Raw genomic sequence first — 18056 nt, forward strand, 5'->3', positions numbered from 1 at the left:
GGGAGGACCACGCCCGCAAAGGGAAGTTAGGAGCAAGAGCTGGGAGAAAGATGGCTTTCTGTAGCTTCCATTAACCTTGCGGAAACCCCCCCACTTTGGGGTAGGGGGTGAAGGTAGTCAAGAACTGTTAGGTTTTCTTTTGGCCAGGGATATTTGCAATAAATGTCATTCCCTTCTACATCCAATGCACAGTCATTACCTAGGAACTTTCTCACTATTTCGTGGGAACCCCGTTAAAACTTAAAGTTTAAATAAAACATGAGAACTCGGAGTGCATATTTAAATGAACTCTGGCATCCCTCATAGAGTGGGGCGCCCGAGTCTGCAAACCCTTGGCCCGCGGGCCGGCTGTGGGGACGCCACACGTACCTCTCAGAAGTGACCCGGATGCGCTCGTCGCTGGACGACTGCTGCTCGTCCTCCTTCTCCCGGAAGTGCTCCTGCACACACTGCTCCTCGAACTCATGCAGTCTCTTCAGCTCCTCGTCGCTAAGGAAGAGCTCTGTGTGAAGGGAGAAGTGTCGGCCACGTGAAAAACAAGAAGAATCAGTTTCGTGGCGTCAATGTGAATTTCACAGCCCCACTTTAATTAAACTCTCTTGTCTGCCATTTCTAAGGCAGTTCGCCTCTACTCCAATTGGTTTTTATCCAAAAAGGAGTTGTCATACGCCCCAACCCTGTATCAGTTGGAGCCAAACGGCCCGCTTTTAAACATTAAAAAAAAAAAAAAAAATTACATTTACTGGGAAAGTAAAGCCAAGTAATATTTCCCGGAAAACTTTTTGCACTTATTTTTATGAATAGAGTGAAACGTGTAGCATTATTTTCTCATTTGCTTTAGATGCAACAAATTAAGACGTTTTGAAAGGAGCATTCAATTTATACAGAAATTTATAGAGTAGAGTTATTTTAGAGAATTAGCTCAACTTCTAATCTCCATGAGCTGGCTTTCCTAATATCAATTACTAACAAATTAACGAAACTAGAATAAAATGGATACAAAATGAGAAGCCTTTTGAAAAGAACAGCAGTTGGACTGAGTGTGGTGCTTTTCACACGAGCAAGTAGTTGAGTGAGATTTCTGTGAGGATGTCCAATTAGAACACTATTTTGAAATCAGCCCAACTTAGAAATGAAGAACCCTGCACATACTCAATCCACGATCCCGTTCCTCTTGGTCCCCTTCTCTCTTTTTCCTGCAGCGGCCGCTGAGACGCATAATGATGATATAGATGTGGCTTAAAATGATCATCGGTGGGGGCAGGACTGGCCTGTCATGAAATGTCATAATCAGCTGATATCGCTGAAACTTCCACACCTGGTTGGATATTGATTTTACTTCAAAGAAGGTATTGCTTTAAAAAGAAGACATTTTTACAGTTAGTTATATTACTTTTTATAGTGATTTCCCAGAGCAGTCAGAGTTACTCACATTTAAATGAAAATACTCAATGAGATGGCCTTTTAGTGCTCTTTAGCACTGATTCCTTGATTATTCAATCTTTTGGTTTATCCATCAATGTGGATTATCTGTGCTTAAGGACATTGTACTCATAAATAGCTAAGTTTAATAAATTGCTATGTACTGCTTTCTTGAAAAACCACACCACAATCTACTTGTATACTCAGGAAATTTAATTTCCTACATGTAGAGGTAAGAGCCATTTAACTAAACGTTTTCACATGTTTAAACTTTCAATTCAGTCTAACAAGTAGATGACTACTATTTTTTTTTTTCCAACTGAATTAATTAGTTAATGTACTTATTTGATTGAAGGTTCGTTATTTTGGACGTGGGGTAGGTACAATCTTTGTCTTATTTTAGCTTCCAACAGGAAGCATTAAGTGCATGATTTCATTTTCTACCAATACTGGGACCTTAGGAAAGCCAGTTACCTTCCCTGACCTTAGTTTTCTCATCTCTCAAGCCGGAAGTTTGGACCAGGTTTTCTCCAATGCCCTGTTCAATTCTAAGATTGCATATTTCTGTGAAGGATTTTTCCCTCTATATTTTTCATCTTAGAAGCTAAAATTTTTTTCAATATTTATTGAGCATGGTCAACATACTCAACACAACATGCCAAACAGGCAGGTTTTATAAGAAACTTGATTTAATCCTTTAAGCCATTTTTTTTTCTTAGGCCATTTTATCTTCTATTCTATAAATGATCAGAAAAAAATGCTTTACCTAATATTACAGTAATTGTAACAGCTTATGAAACTAATATTGCCTTTTGCACCTCTACTGATGAATGAAAAGCATGACTTGATCAAATCTTCTGTACCCCAGGAGACTTTCATCTAAGAAAATATTTTCATTAGATTAAAATACACACTAAAGTGTTAAAATACTAACCAAGATTAAATTTAAATGTATTTAAGTGTCAACTCTTGATTTATGAATACATTAAGACTGATTAAGTTTGAACAAAGAGACTGCAAAAATTGGATCTACTTAAAAACCCTAAATAAATTATCTGCAAATATATTAGTATCTTGGGAGAGTTCTGAGATTAGTATCTTGGGAGAGTTCTGAGTAATAAATAATAAGCATGTGCTCATCGGCTGTGACACGTACTTGAACACAGCAATCAGCAGGTTCACCAGCAGGATGTTGGCGACCAGTAGGTAGCATGCCATGAGTGCTGGCGTGAGCCAGGCACCGGGGATACAGGGAGGAAGCCGCTTGCCCTCCTCATCATATAGGTTCTCACCACAAGGAGCTGAAAGAAAAAAATTGTTTTGTGCTTGCTTTTTACATATAATGAAAAGGATAAATATCTCTTACATATGTTTTTCAATACCTATTTCTTTTTTAATATGATTTTTTTCTTATTTCATAAGCAATATTTTTCCATGGGAAAAAATAAACTCATACAAAGAAAAAGGTCAGAAACTCATATCTGCACTCAGAGATAGTCATTCTTTGTTATATTTCTAAACATTTTCCCATTTCTTTATTGTGGCTTTCAGATACAAAAGTCTTCATTTTTAAGCAGATAAATGTATCTTTATCTTTTTTCCCTTTATTGTTATCCATTTGAAAGTCATTGTGGCTTCTAATTATTTAACATTAGCGTATGTTGTCTTCTGGTTGTTTTCTTGGTTTCATTGATACATTAAATTTGAAAATATTTTTGTTATGTCGTATGGGTTAGGGATTCCCTCTACTTCCCAAATTGTTTAATCAACTGTTTTGGTGCCGTGTTTGAAAAATAATCTTTTCCCCCTCTGCTCATTTGAAATGCAACTTTTCATCACAGGGGGTCTATTTCTCCTCTAAAAAAATTAGGGTGATCCCAACAGTGAATATATGGTTCTCTTTACTTTTTACTGGCAATTTAAAAAGTACTAGCACCAAAAAACAAGAGAAGTATTTGGAAACAGTTTAAGACTACTAGTAATCAGCTAAGGAAAAGGTAATTAAGAAACACATTCCATAGACTAGAATAATCAATTCCATGTAAACTTACGATTAATTTCCATGGCGTAGACTACATAACAATTGGAAAGCAGGATTTTTGTTTTGTTTTGTTTTGACAGGAGGGGAGGAAAGAAAATAATATGATGGTTGAGAGAAAAGTAAAACAAGTGACTTAACAACATAATTGTTTTGCTGTGAAGAAATACAAATATTTTAAGCTTGGGAATTATTGATTCACACTTAGAAACAGTGATCTATTTAGAAGAATTACATACATTAATAATTCTAGAAAATATATATCATGGATATTTATTTTACCTTATGTCATAAGCAAGAGCAAAAGCTCACTAGTTAAAAATACTGTGAAAAAGACATGTTACTGGCAGATGATCAGGTTAACCAATCACACATTCCCTATATTCCAACACAAACACCTCATAAGCACAAATAACTACAAAATTATTAGTTAAAAGATCAAGAATCAAAAACCTACATTTAATTATGTTACTGAGAATAGCACAGCCTAAAGTTTACCTGTTTATCTTCTCTCATAACCCAATTTAATGAAAAAAAAAAAAGTCCAACAATAAAAATACTACAGTTTATGCCTGGAATCCAGGGACTTTTAACATGTATGTATGTCTACCTAAACGAATATTCTTTTGAAACCAAATTAGATTTTTATGTTCTGGCTTACCAAGCTACTAACACACTTCAATAGTTGACTTTGCAATACTTGCAATAATGATATGGTCAGAATGACATTATAAAAGTTAGAAGCTACTGCATGAGCTGGTTATTGTCTAAACTAGAGACAGTAGATACACAGACAGCCCTACATTCTATATGAGAGGAAGATGATAGAAACTTTCTATTCCCAAAGAGCAGAACTCTGGAAGTAGCAACATGCTATTATAGCTGATGCTTTATGATAAATTACAACATGCAAATGAAAATGTTGGTCCTGAAATGGAAATGGGGCTAAAAGTGCCTCCTTCACTGGTGGAACATTTATTCAACTGTCCTGGTGAAATAGGTACAAGAACATTTGAGCTTTACATTCCTTCAATCCAGAAGACACCAGCTCAGCCTGCAGAGGAGCTGGGCCTACATTCCCCAGAAATCTGTGCAGGATCATAGCCCATTTCCTCTACTCACATCCAGATTATTTTTGATAATACAAAATAGCACTCTAGTAGTGAAGATGAAATGGGTAGCTATGTGGAAAATGGGCTCTGATGACTTGAAGAAGAGGATGGTGGGACGTACCAGTTACTCTGCCCTGTTCACTAGTTCATTCTACTGGAAAACACTACCAGCCTTATCCTGGGGTGAGGAGATACTGGGTTGAAGAAAAACTAGGCTATTGGCATTAGAACTGCATTCATGTGACAGGATGTCCATCAGGTCCAGTTCAAGGGAAGTGAGACTCTTTTGGAATTCTAGTGAATTATTTTTAGAATAAAAGAAATGACTGATGTCTGAAAATCCATGTTCCATAATTTGTTCTTATTTCTTTGTAAAATAATTTGATGCCTATGGTGGAGTGACAAATATTTTTTATTTCCATATTAATACGTGCTCTTCCATTAATTTGGAACTGATCATCTGCCTCAGAAGCAGGGAAGAGAATCTTACTATGAATTCTACTCTTACGGTCTATCTGGTCTGCAAACACCTCTCCATAGATCATCCAGTAGGGCATGTAGAAGATGTTTCGGGCCAGTTTCCAAGAAGGCTTCTCCTCTGGATGCAGAATGGCTTGACGGGCTACTCCAAAACTCATGAGCACGACCAGCATGATGACCACAAAGTACAGCATGTCGATCATCTGAGTAAGGAGAACATTTGTCTCTCACTGTCTTGGCTCATGGGCCAAGTTCACCCTGGCTCATTATATTGCTCTCTCCAATTAAGCACTTCACGAATTCTTAATCAGGATGAAGAAAGCCTCTTTCCCTTCCTTCCTTCCCATCCCTGGGAAGGCTTTTTCCTACTCCGTGCAATGCTTTATGCCTAGAATGTCTTCTAGAACATTGCTAGCCTCATCGGCTCTTCATCCTTCTTGCTTCTCCTCTGTTATTGCCCAGAAACACATGTACCTTAGTAACTAAAACTGCAAATGGACAAAGGGAAGAATTATGAGAAAAGATGGGAGTTTGTAAGGGATACTAAAGAGTAAGAGGAGGAAATACCTAAGGAAATAAAACAATAATGAATTGAGAGTGTAGACCAACATTTATTCATTCACTACACAAGTGCTGAGTGGTTACAGTGAGCAATGCCCTGGTTACTGTGGATACTAAACTGGTATAATTCCTAATTTTGAACATCCCTTGTTCAAGATGGAGGTCCTTGCTGGAGTTTACTAAAGCATACATCCCTTAGCTCAAAACCACTTGCCTTTAAAGAATCCTTCCTAAAGGTAGGAGGCTTGCTTTCTTCTTGCACCAGTCCTAACACTGAGGCTTTTTTAGGTAATGTAAGGATGGCCTGCTGGCTCATTTTCAGTTTCATATTCTCTGGCCTGTTCTGGAGTATAAGTCATCATGGTCTAATCACATGAACTTCCTGTATTCACTCCAGGCCAGAGTGAATGAGCTGAAGATCATCTGGAGTACAGGTTGGGAATTGGCCTTGGGCTCCCTTTGTCTCTGGCTTCTACCATATGTTAGGAGGTTATAAATCAGGCAGTTTTTTGTGGTTTTTTTGGACATATGTGCATTCTGAAGGGGATGTAGTCTCATAGAACATCAAATCCATGTCCCTGAAAATATGTTTCCAGCCATCAACAAGTAAATATTTTGAGACATCTATTTTGCTACTGAATTCCTATTGCATCAAAAATTGATGCTCTCTTATGTCCTGGGAAAGTGAATTAAGCTCTTATAAAAAAAAGGAGGCTATTTTCTTTAATGTTGCTATCAAAATAGGCTCATTAATAATAAATCAGAAGGAATAAAAAGCAAAAGTAATTAGTCATCCTACAGTTGAAATATGGTATGGAAGAAGGAAGACAGTATATATTGAGTACCTGATATATATTGAGAGATATATGTATGCATATTGTGTGTGTATACACACTATATATGTATATATGTTATTTATGTATACACAGTAGGCCCTCAACTCATGTTTTTCTATCGGATTTTATTAAGTTATCAATACGTAGGAGAACTGTGTATCTTAAAGCAAAGAATATTTCCTTTAAAAGGCCAACTGCAAAAGGAAAACCAAATGAAATTGAAGGAAGCCATGCCCAAGGCCTGTTCTTATGCCCTAACCACAGCCAAAGTCTCTCTGGATACCCACAGGATGCCATTACTAACCATCTTTCCAATCATCATCACGTATGGCCCCAGATACTTGTTGACACCAAAGATGTCCAGGACACGGATGTACCAGAAGATGATATCCACACAGTAGATTACCCGGCCATAGCCCATGTAGGGCTGGTTCTGTAGGCGAAGAATTGCTCCAATCATGAATGTGGAAATGGCCACGAGATCTGTGATGTTCCAGTACTCCTGAAGCCAAACTTTGATTTTCTGGCTGAGTTTGCCTGGTTCTGACATGAGGATCTGAAAACAAACCCCAGAGAACAATAAACTGAGATGCCGTATTAGAAGTCTTGTCTTAGAATATTGGAATGATAAGACTCGTGGAACATTCCAGGGCATGTTCTGGCCCCTTTCCTACTCAAAACCTCTAAACACTCTTCTTCTCAGGGAGAGAGAGATATCTAGAAAGGGAAATTCCATGGGATCCTCCCTATTCTTAGATTCAAGGTTTTACAAACTCAGGAAATGCCTTCTAAATTATGTCCTTCTGGCTGTAATTAAAGCAGCTGCATTTTGATTTCTTTTTTAATTATCTGGACACGTGCCTGTTACTCCACATTCCAGAGTCACACAGGACAAAAACTCTAGAGCACAGATGAGCCCCACGTGGCCCCACAGAGGGGAGTCCACCCAGTGGAGATGGCAGAACGGGGCTAGGAAATGTTTTGATTTGGCAAAATTCCTTTGCAACTTAGACATGAGAAATTAGGGGAAAGTTAGACCAGGTTTTCCCCTACTTAAGATATTATCCTTTCAAAATCACTGCTGCTTAAGGGGAGACTTCCACAGAATAAAATGGAAGATATTTAGCAAGCAGCACGCGCAGGCGTATGCAGAGCCTTCCCAATGGCACAGCTGTCTGTGGTGCCGCACTGGGTGGAGGGTTGCCATGCCAGGTGGTACCCCTTCAGTTGCAGAGGTCTTGGGGATCTCTGTGGGTGGTTGGGGCAGGATGGGACAGTGGTTTTCTATCAGCCCACACAGAAGGGATTCACTAGTTTAACAACCCATGCACACCAGCTGATGGCCGCCCTCTCTCTCCTATAACTGGGGGCAGGTTCCCGGAATAAAGAACAGTGTCTTGGTGTATGGTGGATCCTCAGCAAGGTCATGACAGCACAGTGATGGGAAAGCAGGCTGCTCAGGAAATCCCAGTTGCAGCACCTGCAGAATTTGAAGGAAGCCCCGCTAGAAAAGGAACAGTAGTAGAAGGTGGCATGTGTAATTTTGGATTCAGTGCTCTTTTGGTTTTTCAGGCTCTAGTCCGATGCCATCAGATTCCCTCTACCTGGACTAGGTTAATAATGTTTTTCAGTTCAGTGAAAGGGTCAACAGTTATCGCAAAATAATAGTATTGGTTGTGTATCAGTTGCAGAAAGGATATGAAATGGTGCTGTGGGCTTTTTCAGTTCAAGGTGCTTTTTTGCTTGGGTACATGCTTTCTCTTTATAAGCAAATTTAGTGAATTAAAACTTCTGAATGATACTGGAAAGGAAAGTACCTGGCCCATCTTTCCTCTGCTGTCTGCAGAGATTGCCTACTGGGAGTTACATTTTCACTCGAGCCCTCTGGGATGACAAGAGTCGTTTGTGAGATGGTATCTGTTCTTTTTCAACACTGAGTTGAAAATCCTGTTCCCTCTGTTTGCAGCAAATGCTCTAGGCCCCTCCCATATCCCCTGGAGCTTCTCCCCAGGAGGGCTTGTCCACCCCACTTGCCGCAGGTGCTGCTGTTAGGCCCACGCCTGCACCCTTCTGGGAGGCTTGCTCTTGGACACTTGGAGCCATGTCTCTGGTGGGTACCAATGACTAATTGAGGTGGGGCCCAAAGGTGAGACAGACGCCACAGTGTCCAGTTCACTCAGAGCCCCCTACAGGATTAGGCCAAGGACAGGGTCCACCTGAAGCCACACCTCACTTAGCTCCTTTCCTCCTCACTGGGAGCCCTCCCTTCATAAATCTCTTACACAAGAGTCCAGAGATAAAAGAGATGATATTTTTCCTGCAACTTTGGGCTTTGGACCACACTGTGCAAGTGTCCCTTGTATCTCTCTTTCTCGCTTCTGGTCCCAAAAAACTAAGCCAAAATTTGTACCCAGTTGTGGTAATTTGGTTTATTTCAAGTCGCCGGCAGCATTTGCTGATGCTTTCCTATGCATTCAAACCTGTTTTCATTGTTAAATACCTTTATTTTGCCTCGTGTTTGAATTTCCAAGTTCAAGTTCATTCAAGATGTATACATCTTAAATAAATGAATGGAATAAACTTGGAATTGTGAGTACAAAAAAAGTCCCACAGCATGTATAATTTGTTTTTCTGTTTTTGTTTTCGAGATGGACTGTCACTCTGTCTCTCAGGCTGGAGTGCAGTGGTGCCATCTTAGCTCATTGCAACCTCTGCCTCCCGGGTTCAAGTGATCCTCCCACCTCAGCCTCCTGAGTAGCCAAGATTACAGCCACCTGCCACACGACCGGCTAATTTTTGTATTTTTAGTTGAGTTGGGGTTTCACCATGTTGGCCAGGCTGGTTTAGAATTACTGATCTCAAGTGATCCTCCCACCTCAGCCTCCCTAGTAGCTGGGATTGTAGGCGTGCATCACCACACCTGGCTAATTTTTTTATTTTTAGTGGAGGTGGTGTTTCACCATGTTGGACAGGCTGGTTTAGAATTCCTGACCTCAAGTGATCCACCTGCCTCGGCCTCCCAAAGTGCTGGGATTACAGGCATGAGCCACAGTGCCTGGCCCAACATGCATAGTTTGCATGAAATGTTTTTTCAGTAAGGAGCCATATTTGCATTTGCAGTCAGGGGTTAGTGGGCTGGGGCAGGCCTTTGGAGTAGCCACCTCTCGTATCTTCTCTAACGCCAGGCTCACGATGTAGGAGATCACAATCCATTCCTGGAGGGAGGGCCAGCCATCCATCCGCACCAGGATGACATAGTTAAACAGCAGCAGGTAGCCCAAGTATGATATCTGAAAGAAAGACAAGCTGTTAGCCGTGTTTGGGGGAATAACATTGCAATCAAATTTTGACACCCATTTTCTTTCAGGTTGACACATCTAAAAGAATCTTTGTTTCCAACTGGACTGACTTATTGAGAGGAAACGTTCCCTGCACCTCACCAGTGAAGACAGAAGACCTGGAAGCAGGATGGGAGGCATTTTATACTTCAGCATGATATGGGCCCTGACTTTCCATTTTCTACATGGAGACATATTTGTTGGTGCTGTCATCCTCACGGGGAAACTATGAAGTTGCAAACATTGTGATAACGGGAAACTTTTAATAGTTTACTGGAGTGTCTTCTACATTCCTGGAAATTGGAAAATGTTACTTACTCCTCCCTGCCTCACAAATTTCCTTCCTGATTCTTTCCACAACTGGGAAGTCAGATGAGAGGACATGCAGATGAGTTGCCCACCCAGACACGCGAGCTGACCCTAGGGTCCCCTCAGTTAGTGGTGGCATGTCCAGGATTTGCTGTGGCCGCAGCAGGGCCCCATCTCTGTGGCAGGGAAAGAGGCAGAGCTGGAGGTGGGGGTGGGTGAGGCAAAAGCGGGGAGTTAAGGGGCTGGGGGAGGACGTCTGAAGTGGGTCACCTGTCCCCGGTGGTTCACCAGGACGCCAAGAAAACTTCAGCTTCTGGGTCCCTCACCGGCACAGGCCCCTTTGGAAGGCTTGGGGGAGGGCTGCTAGAAGTTGAGTATTTGTAATTGGGCATTTTTTTTTTTTCCAAGATCCCACCTCCCAATCCTATACATTTTACCAGGAGACAGGCAGGCCCCCCCAGATCCACTATCCACTCCTCTAAGAAAGATTAGAGCCAGGTTCTCAGACTTTGGGCTGCAACCTAATCCCTGGGAAGCTGTACGGTGTGTGTTGACTCTGCCAGATCCAGAGGGTCTGGGGCGAGGCCCAAGGCTGAGAGGCTTCGATGGCTTCCTGGCCCCATCCCTGGCAGCAGCCTCTATGGCTGGGCTCTCCTGTAGGCTGGGTGAACCTCAGGCCCTCAGATGGTTCTGACCAGAATTGATGGGCAGCAGTGACTTCGACTGTATCATCAATCATGGCTGCCACAAGGTTGGGTGTCCAGGCCCACAGCTGACCCTTGAGGTGGGCCCCCACACGGAGCTTTGCTCTGCCCCCAGTCCACCCTCATTCATCGCCCAGACCATGGCCAGGGACCCAGCTCATGTCCCATGCCCTGTTCCCACCTCATCACCAGTGCAACCCCGGCCCCGAGACCTGCCTGGCATGGGCAGCGGCTTGATGCTTGGGGTTTCATGAGAAGTCTCTTTCCTCCCGACTGACATGGTTGTACAAGCCACAGCACGCCTGGCCACCCCCGCTGGTACTTCCTGCAGCTCGGCCATTTCCCCCAGAGGCGCTCTGATCGGCCCTCCTGCCTCCTCTCTTCCTCTTGTTAGCAGAGAGCCACACTCTAGGAGCTGTGTAGACCCGGGCCTCAGAGGGGGATGGAGGATGGCTTGCCAGCCAAGCTGGTCAATTTGGTGAGCACTTCAGAACGAGAGGCCTGGATTTGTTTCCCTATTCCAAGAGTTTACTATCTGGATTTAGCCATGCCCTTGTAATGACCCCACCAATTTCATGAAAAATGCAATCTGTGAATTTGCTCTTTAACTCACTAGTCATCTCTGTTCATTTAAAAATAAAATTATAGTTCCCTAAGTTTGTATTGCTAAAGGCATCAAAAGAGTTCATCGTAAGCAAACAGCATGTGACTGTTTTGCCTTATGAGATGGTGTATTTGGGACTAGGATGGCCATATATCAATATGTCACATATATCAATATATGACAGGATATCAAGATCCAATGTTAGCCAGAGATCTCAATTAGTCCCAGTTTTGTTTTCATAATTCATTTTAATTCAGTGAATTTTTAGATACTTTTTTAAGCCCTTGAAATTTTTCTTGATTCCAACATATCAAAGCATTCAAAACATGCCGAATGTCAAATGTTTAAAAGAAGGCCTTACTGTGTAAAACCAGAACTTGACAATGGGCGCGTTATAAAATTCACAGATCTTTGTTCCGATGGGAATACTTCTCTGTTTTTTGTGCTCATTCTCCTCGTCCCCCTTTCTTGAGCCAGCATCTGCATTCGCGTCCTGGAAAACAGAGCACAGCACATGACAGGCAGGTGGTTAAATGAGAAATGCAAGGCACTCCAGCACACAGGCACCATTAAAAAAAACAATTCCAAAAATGCTCTTAACCAGTGAGATTTCTCAATCCATAGTACAAGAAATCTCAACAATTTTTAAAACGAGATCACACTGATACTCTTAGGGTCAAGTGTGTCACTGACCGTATTCTCCTCTTCTTTTTCTTTGCCATCCTCGTTTTCCTTGGATGTTTGATACGAGAAATCATCATATGTGCGAAATTCTAAAAACAAGATGGTGGGAGGAAGAAGAATCCCCATGATAACCTAGGGGACATAAATCGATTTTTTAAGCTGTGGCAATTCTAGAAAAATTTCCCAGCATAGTTAAAATTTTTTAATTATGACCTTCAACATTGTTCAATAACCTAGGAGCCCTGGGATGTTTATCCCTGGTCTGATGTTCTGTGACATGTGCTTAGTACATTGGTAGAATTGCAGGCAGTAAAAAAATTTAAGAACATACACTAAATTTTTTAAATGAATGGCAAGCAGCACTATTGGTGATCCTAACTTTAAAAAGAAAAGTCCTGACTAGCATGGTGGCTCACACCTGTAATCCCAGTACTTTGGGAGGCCAAGGTTGGTGGCTCATATGAGGCCAGGAGTTTGAGACCAGCCTGGCCAACATGATGAAACCCCATCTCTACTAAAATACAAAAATTAACTGGGCATGGTGGTGCACGTCTGTAATACCAGCTACTTAGGAGGCTGAGGCACAAGAATCACTTGAACCCAGGAGGCGGAACTTGCAATGAGCTGAGATTGTGCCACTGCACTCCAGCCTGGGTGACAGAGCAAGACCCTGTCTCAAAAAAAAAAAAAAAAGTCCTTACATGAAATTTCAAGGAAGGCAAATCTTTACATTAAAATATAATAATATAAATAAAATATAATACCTCTAGTGAAGTAGGCCAAATGTATTTTATATAGAACTACCATTGATATAAATGAGATTATGTGAACTAAGAGTTGCAAGGCTCAGCCTAGACAACAAAAGGATGCCCGGATGCCCAGGCTCATAGACAGAAAACATGCTTCCATTTATTTATTTATTTATTTATTTATTTATTTATTTATTTAGAGACAAGGTCTTGCTTGGTTGCCTGGGTTGGAGTGCAGTGGCACAATCATGGCTAGCTGCATTCTCGATCTTCTGGGCTCAAGTGATTTTCCCATCTCAGTCTCCTGAGTAGCTGGGACTACAAGTGTGCACCACCATACCTGGCTAATTTTTTTATTTTTATTTTTTGAGACAGTCTCGCTCTGTCACCCAGACTGGAGTGTAGTGGCACTATCTCGGTTCACTGCAAGCTCCACCTCCCGGGTTCACGCCATTCTCCTGTCTCAGCCTCCCGAGTAGCTGGGACCACAGGCACCTGCCACCACACCTGGCTAATTTTTTGCATTTTTAGTAGAGATGGGGTTTCACTGTGTTATCCAGGATGGTCTCGATCTCCAGACCTCGTGATCCGCCCACCTCTGCCTCAGAAAATGCTGGGATTACATGCGTGAGCCACCACGACCGGCCTACCTGGCTAATTAAAAAAAAATTTTTTTAAATAGAGATGGGGTTTCACTATGTTGCCCAGGCTAGCCCTGTACTCCTGGGCTCCAGTGATCCTCCTGCCTTGGCCTCCCACGCCCGGCTGCACTTCCCTTTTTGACAGCGCTTTTCCACACTCTACCAATGGTTCAAGATCGTTTTAAACTTTAGTTTGAATCATAACTGAACTTTAACTTTTGTGTGCACTTCATTGTTTTTCCTGAAATGTATGGATTCGCCTTCTATTTTCTTGTTAAGTATTATAAACTGTTTTGCTTCCTTAACCTGTATTCCTGACACTTGGGGGCTTCTTAGTCATTCTGTCTATTTATTGGAGTTATTTCTATTCTCCTTGAGTACTTCCTTTTTGGATCCCACAACTCCTTGGCCTCATTTAATCTGACCGCCTTTCTCTCGGCTGCACAGCTTTTGAATGGCAATTTATAAAACTTGGGGCCTGTTTCTTACACTCCACACCACGTTTTTTCATTGTAATTTTTACCTTTTTTTTTTTGCTTGGACTACCTACTAAACTAATTCTTCTGAATGGGAGGTTGAAGGTGTATAGTTTGAGTCTTTGCCTGTCTTAAACCGATGTTCTTGTCTCATGCTTTTGAATAGTTGACCTGGGTAGAAAACATTCCAGGCTCCAAATGCTTTCCCCTCAGAACTGTGAGGCCTTCCTCCACTGCTGCCTTCTGGGTTTCAGTGTTATTGATGAAAAGTCTGATGCCAATTCGATGTTCATCCCCATGTAGGTGATCCACCTTAGTTTCCTCAAAACCTTGAAGAGCTCTTTATTCTTGGAATTCTGAAAACTGTTTATTAATATCCTAAGTTATGTATAACATCAGCTTAGCATATGATATAGAATTAGACAGACATAACGGTCATATTTCTAAGAAACGAAGTGCCCTCTATTTGTCAGAACCATACTACACAGTATAACTTGTACAGCCTTTTCTTTATCCTCATGGAGATCTCTAAAATAGAAATAATACTGCCATTAGATTGCCAGGTTATCTGCAGATTAGAATCTCTTCTCAAGATAAGCTAGCAGTTAACAGCAGCAAACCCCAGAGCTAGGGTTTGATCGCAGTATAATTTTTCCCCCACTATATCTTTTTCAAACCCTTTCGTAGCTTCATATTTTCTCGTAATTTTCTCCCATGTCATGAAAACATTGCTAGTAAAATAATATACAATTTCAGAGTTATAAGGGAATCTAGAAATAGAGTTCCAGTCCCTGCTTTAATGGTGGGTAGATGACCCAACCAGGGTGCGTGTGCATGCTGAGTTATGGGGGGGCTCCATTAGGAGACTCTGACTGTGGCGGGGGTTTGTGCAGCCTGATGGGCTGGTCAGGCAGGGCTGAGTTAGACCACCTGGGTGTGGGTCCTGATCCCGTGCTGACCAGCTAAGATCCCAGGCATGTCATTTCATCTTAAAGCTTCAGGTTCCTCATCTATAAGACAATGATTGTCATGACGTCTCCCTCAGGGGGTTGCTCGAAGGAATAAATTAAATAAGCCACAGAAAATGCTCAGCTCAGCCTGGCAGAGAGTCGCTTGTCACTGTCGCCCCGGCCCGCCTCGCAATGCGTTGCACGCACCTTCAGGCCGGGGTTCTTCCGCATCCGCAGCCTTCCCATCCACATGTCGGTCAGCAGCATCTGGCTGCAGGTGTGAGCGATGAAGTCCCGGTGTTTGGCTGCCACGGCCAGTTTGAGGCAGGTCGAGTTGCTCCAGTTTTTCAGCTCGTAGGTCAGGAGTTTCATGGCGATCTGCTCGTCGTGCTTATAGGACTGATCTAATAACTCCAAAGCAAGCTGGCCGAAGTCTCTGGGGGAAAAAAGAAGGGACCAGGGTGAAGCCACAGTGGCCGCAAGCTCTTTCTTAGGCATATCCACAAGGACTTACGGAGCCAAGGGACACAGAATCCTTCACTGGAGGGGCTTTGAGGTTCTCTGCAAGCAAGAAGCTCCAGGGATGTGTCCCCAAAGGGGGATGGCCAGGGACAGTGGCTGGGAGCTCAGTCAGGAGGGGGGCTGACTGCTTCTGCTGCAAGTGGAGCTGTAGGTTGAGACCACATCTGTCCCTCAGGCCCCAGGGACATGGAGATGAGAAGACAAAGTCCCTTCCCTCAAGTTATGCACGAATCAGGAAGGCAGACAGAAAAGACAGCAAAGATGACTTCAAATGCAGCACCTGTGGAGTTGGAGCCCCAGTAGTGGGGCTGCTGGTGGTGGTAGTTGGGGGGAGGTGGACACTGGAAGGGGTCACAGGAGGGCTGGTGGGTGCCAGCTAGGTTCTTAGTTGATCTGGGTGCTGGTGGTGCTGGCATGTCCCACCTGTGGACTGTCACCAGCTGGACATTTCAAATGCATGCCTTTCTCTGCACGTGTAACACTTCACCATCACAGTGACTACAGAGAAGCCAACATTCTCAGTGCTATGACAGAGATAAGGCATAGTTGTTATAGGGCCCAGGCCAGAGGGCACCTAATGACTGATGGGGGCAGTGATAGAAGTTGGGGGTCATGGAGAAGGTGGCACAAGCTGAATTTTGAGCATAAAGTTTACTGCCTTCCCCACATGACCCAGATTCAAATATTTGGCAATAACCATACACATTCTGAGTTCCTTCGATTTTTTATAACAGAATGTGGTTAAGACACGGTCCCGAAGTGATCGCCCTCCTCTGCTTTTGTTTCTCCGTTGTATAGAAGATTTTATTTCAGTAACGAGAAGGATAAGGAAGGCAGAATCACGTGTGGGAGAATGGCCTCCTCTGTCCCTGAAGAGGAATGCTATCAGCAGCACCTCTCAGCCCTCCTGCAGGCTGCAGAGTGACCACGTGTCACCATGTGGGGACTCTAAGAAGCAAAGGTTGGCATCAAAAAACCCATGGGGTAGATGGACACGGCCCCATTATTAGGGAGTCTTGAATTTCTGACGTTTAGAAATCAGCTAGTAATTTTAGAAATCATCGAGTCCAAAATAAAAGCGGTGAACTTCAGAAAACAAAGGTGTTAGATGTTGGCCACGCTGCCTGTGCTCTCCTCAAGTTTAGGTCCCTGTAAAGTTGTGCTGGGACCTCTGGTTTCCAGTGTGGCATGGAAGGAACTTGGAAGTCGCCAGTCCATCCTAACAAGTAACAAACTAAACAAGCCGAACATTGAATCTTTTCAGCTCCACCAGAGAAGGGAGGACATAGGGCAAACTGCTGTCCCCCAAATTGGAGAGGCAGGCGGATACCAAAAACCACAACTTACTGGAGTAGAAACCTCTGCAGGAACCAGTGCAGAGTTAGGAAAATGTGAACTGTGATTGAGGAATTGCTGGAGGCTCAGTGAGGAAAGCCTGTGAGTAAAAAATTCCAGGGGGACCCAGTCATGCGGGGGACGCCCATGCTTTTGTGACCTCTATCTCAGGAGCTTAACCAGGTTCTCACAGTGAATATAGGAGAAAAATCCCCTTCTCTTTCCAGCAGGGGAAAAGAAACCATTTTGAAATTACCAGAACAGTCTCTTAATCGTCTGCCATCAGGAGAACTGATTTTGCCAGAGCCTCACCTGCTGGTTTGATCAGAGCCTGACTGACCCAGGGGAAGCACGCCCAACTCCAGCCCCCTCTAGCCATCCTGTCCCACCTAAGCACCTAAGCACGGAGGAAAATCAGAAACACCTGTGAAGGTCACAGTCCAGGGCGCAGGCTCATTAACGTTGTATTCCTTGTTAGTGTGTGTTTCCTTATGGAAATTAATTTCATCATCTTTGCATTAAAATTGTGTTTCAAGGAAAAGAAGAAAATTGTGTTTCAATTTTGATGCAAAGAGAAGGCAGTACATGAAAACAATGGCAGTCCAAAAACACCTCCGAGAGACAGAAAGAAAAATGCCAACATGACAAAGTGATTTGTGAACAACCTTTAACCACCATTGTCCTTAAGTGAGAAGTACATTGGCCACCCCTCCCTGCAGAGACAAGTACTCAGGATGGTCGTCTCTCCTGGCCTTTAAATCCCCACTAGACACTAACTTGGAATTGTTATCCAAGTCCTGGGAGATGTCATCCACCAGATCACTCTCGGAGGACTCGTGGGCCATGGCCTTGTAGAGCTTGCAGGCCACCAGGGCCTTGGCCATGCTCTCCTCCCCTCGCTGCCAGAGGAACACCGCCATTTTCTGGCGTTTCATCAGCACGGCCCACACCATCAGCTCGTGGAAGGGGTACTGGAACCGACTCACGGCAGGGTCATCCACATCAATGTCGATCTCTTCCTCCTTTTTCTTCTTTTTCTTTTTCTTCCCTTTAGCTGGAGGCTCATCATCCTGAGGGGAGAAACATGGATTTCATGGTTTTGCCAGAAAAGTATGCAACAAAGAGTTCCAGAACTCCTGGCGAAAGGGAAACCTTCCTGTCAGAATAATAAAGAGACTTCTGAAGTACATCTTACATTTCCACTCCGCATATGAATTCTTTTGAAAAGATGCACAAGTTTATTATGATAAGTAAACTGTCTAAAACCGAATGAACTGAGAAGGCATACTACTGGC

At 43.0% G+C, this 18056-nt stretch overlaps 1 protein-coding gene and 1 long non-coding RNA gene across 4 annotated transcripts in view; one reads left to right on the plus strand and one right to left on the minus strand.

Annotated features, from left to right (window-relative positions):
* The window catches only part of LOC105497518 (transient receptor potential cation channel subfamily M member 1), a 66291-nt gene that overhangs the window by 22664 nt on the left and 25571 nt on the right, over positions 1–18056 (minus strand). For both annotated transcript variants that reach the window (XM_071067237.1, XM_011768669.3), the window contains 11 exons: positions 17539–17831; positions 15112–15340; positions 12098–12220; positions 11766–11897; positions 9611–9739; positions 6754–7005; positions 5081–5255; positions 3474–3494; positions 2579–2723; positions 1153–1355; positions 370–502 (listed from right to left, as the gene is read on the minus strand). In XM_071067237.1, coding sequence (XP_070923338.1) covers positions 370–502; positions 1153–1355; positions 2579–2723; positions 3474–3494; positions 5081–5255; positions 6754–7005; positions 9611–9739; positions 11766–11897; positions 12098–12220; positions 15112–15340; positions 17539–17831 — 1835 coding nt within the window. The remainder of the gene's footprint in view (positions 1–369; positions 503–1152; positions 1356–2578; positions 2724–3473; positions 3495–5080; positions 5256–6753; positions 7006–9610; positions 9740–11765; positions 11898–12097; positions 12221–15111; positions 15341–17538; positions 17832–18056) is intronic.
* LOC105497519 (uncharacterized) lies at positions 443–11824 on the plus strand. 2 transcript variants are annotated; one of them, XR_011606229.1, is made up of 4 exons: positions 443–565; positions 1203–1349; positions 5042–5259; positions 9817–11824. It is a non-coding gene; the product is annotated as an uncharacterized lncRNA (long non-coding RNA). The 2 variants fall into 2 exon arrangements; XR_011606230.1 differs by lacking the exon at positions 5042–5259.

This window comes from Macaca nemestrina, chromosome 7 (assembly GCF_043159975.1).
Source record: "Macaca nemestrina isolate mMacNem1 chromosome 7, mMacNem.hap1, whole genome shotgun sequence".
Taxonomy (NCBI): Eukaryota; Metazoa; Chordata; class Mammalia; order Primates; family Cercopithecidae; genus Macaca; species Macaca nemestrina.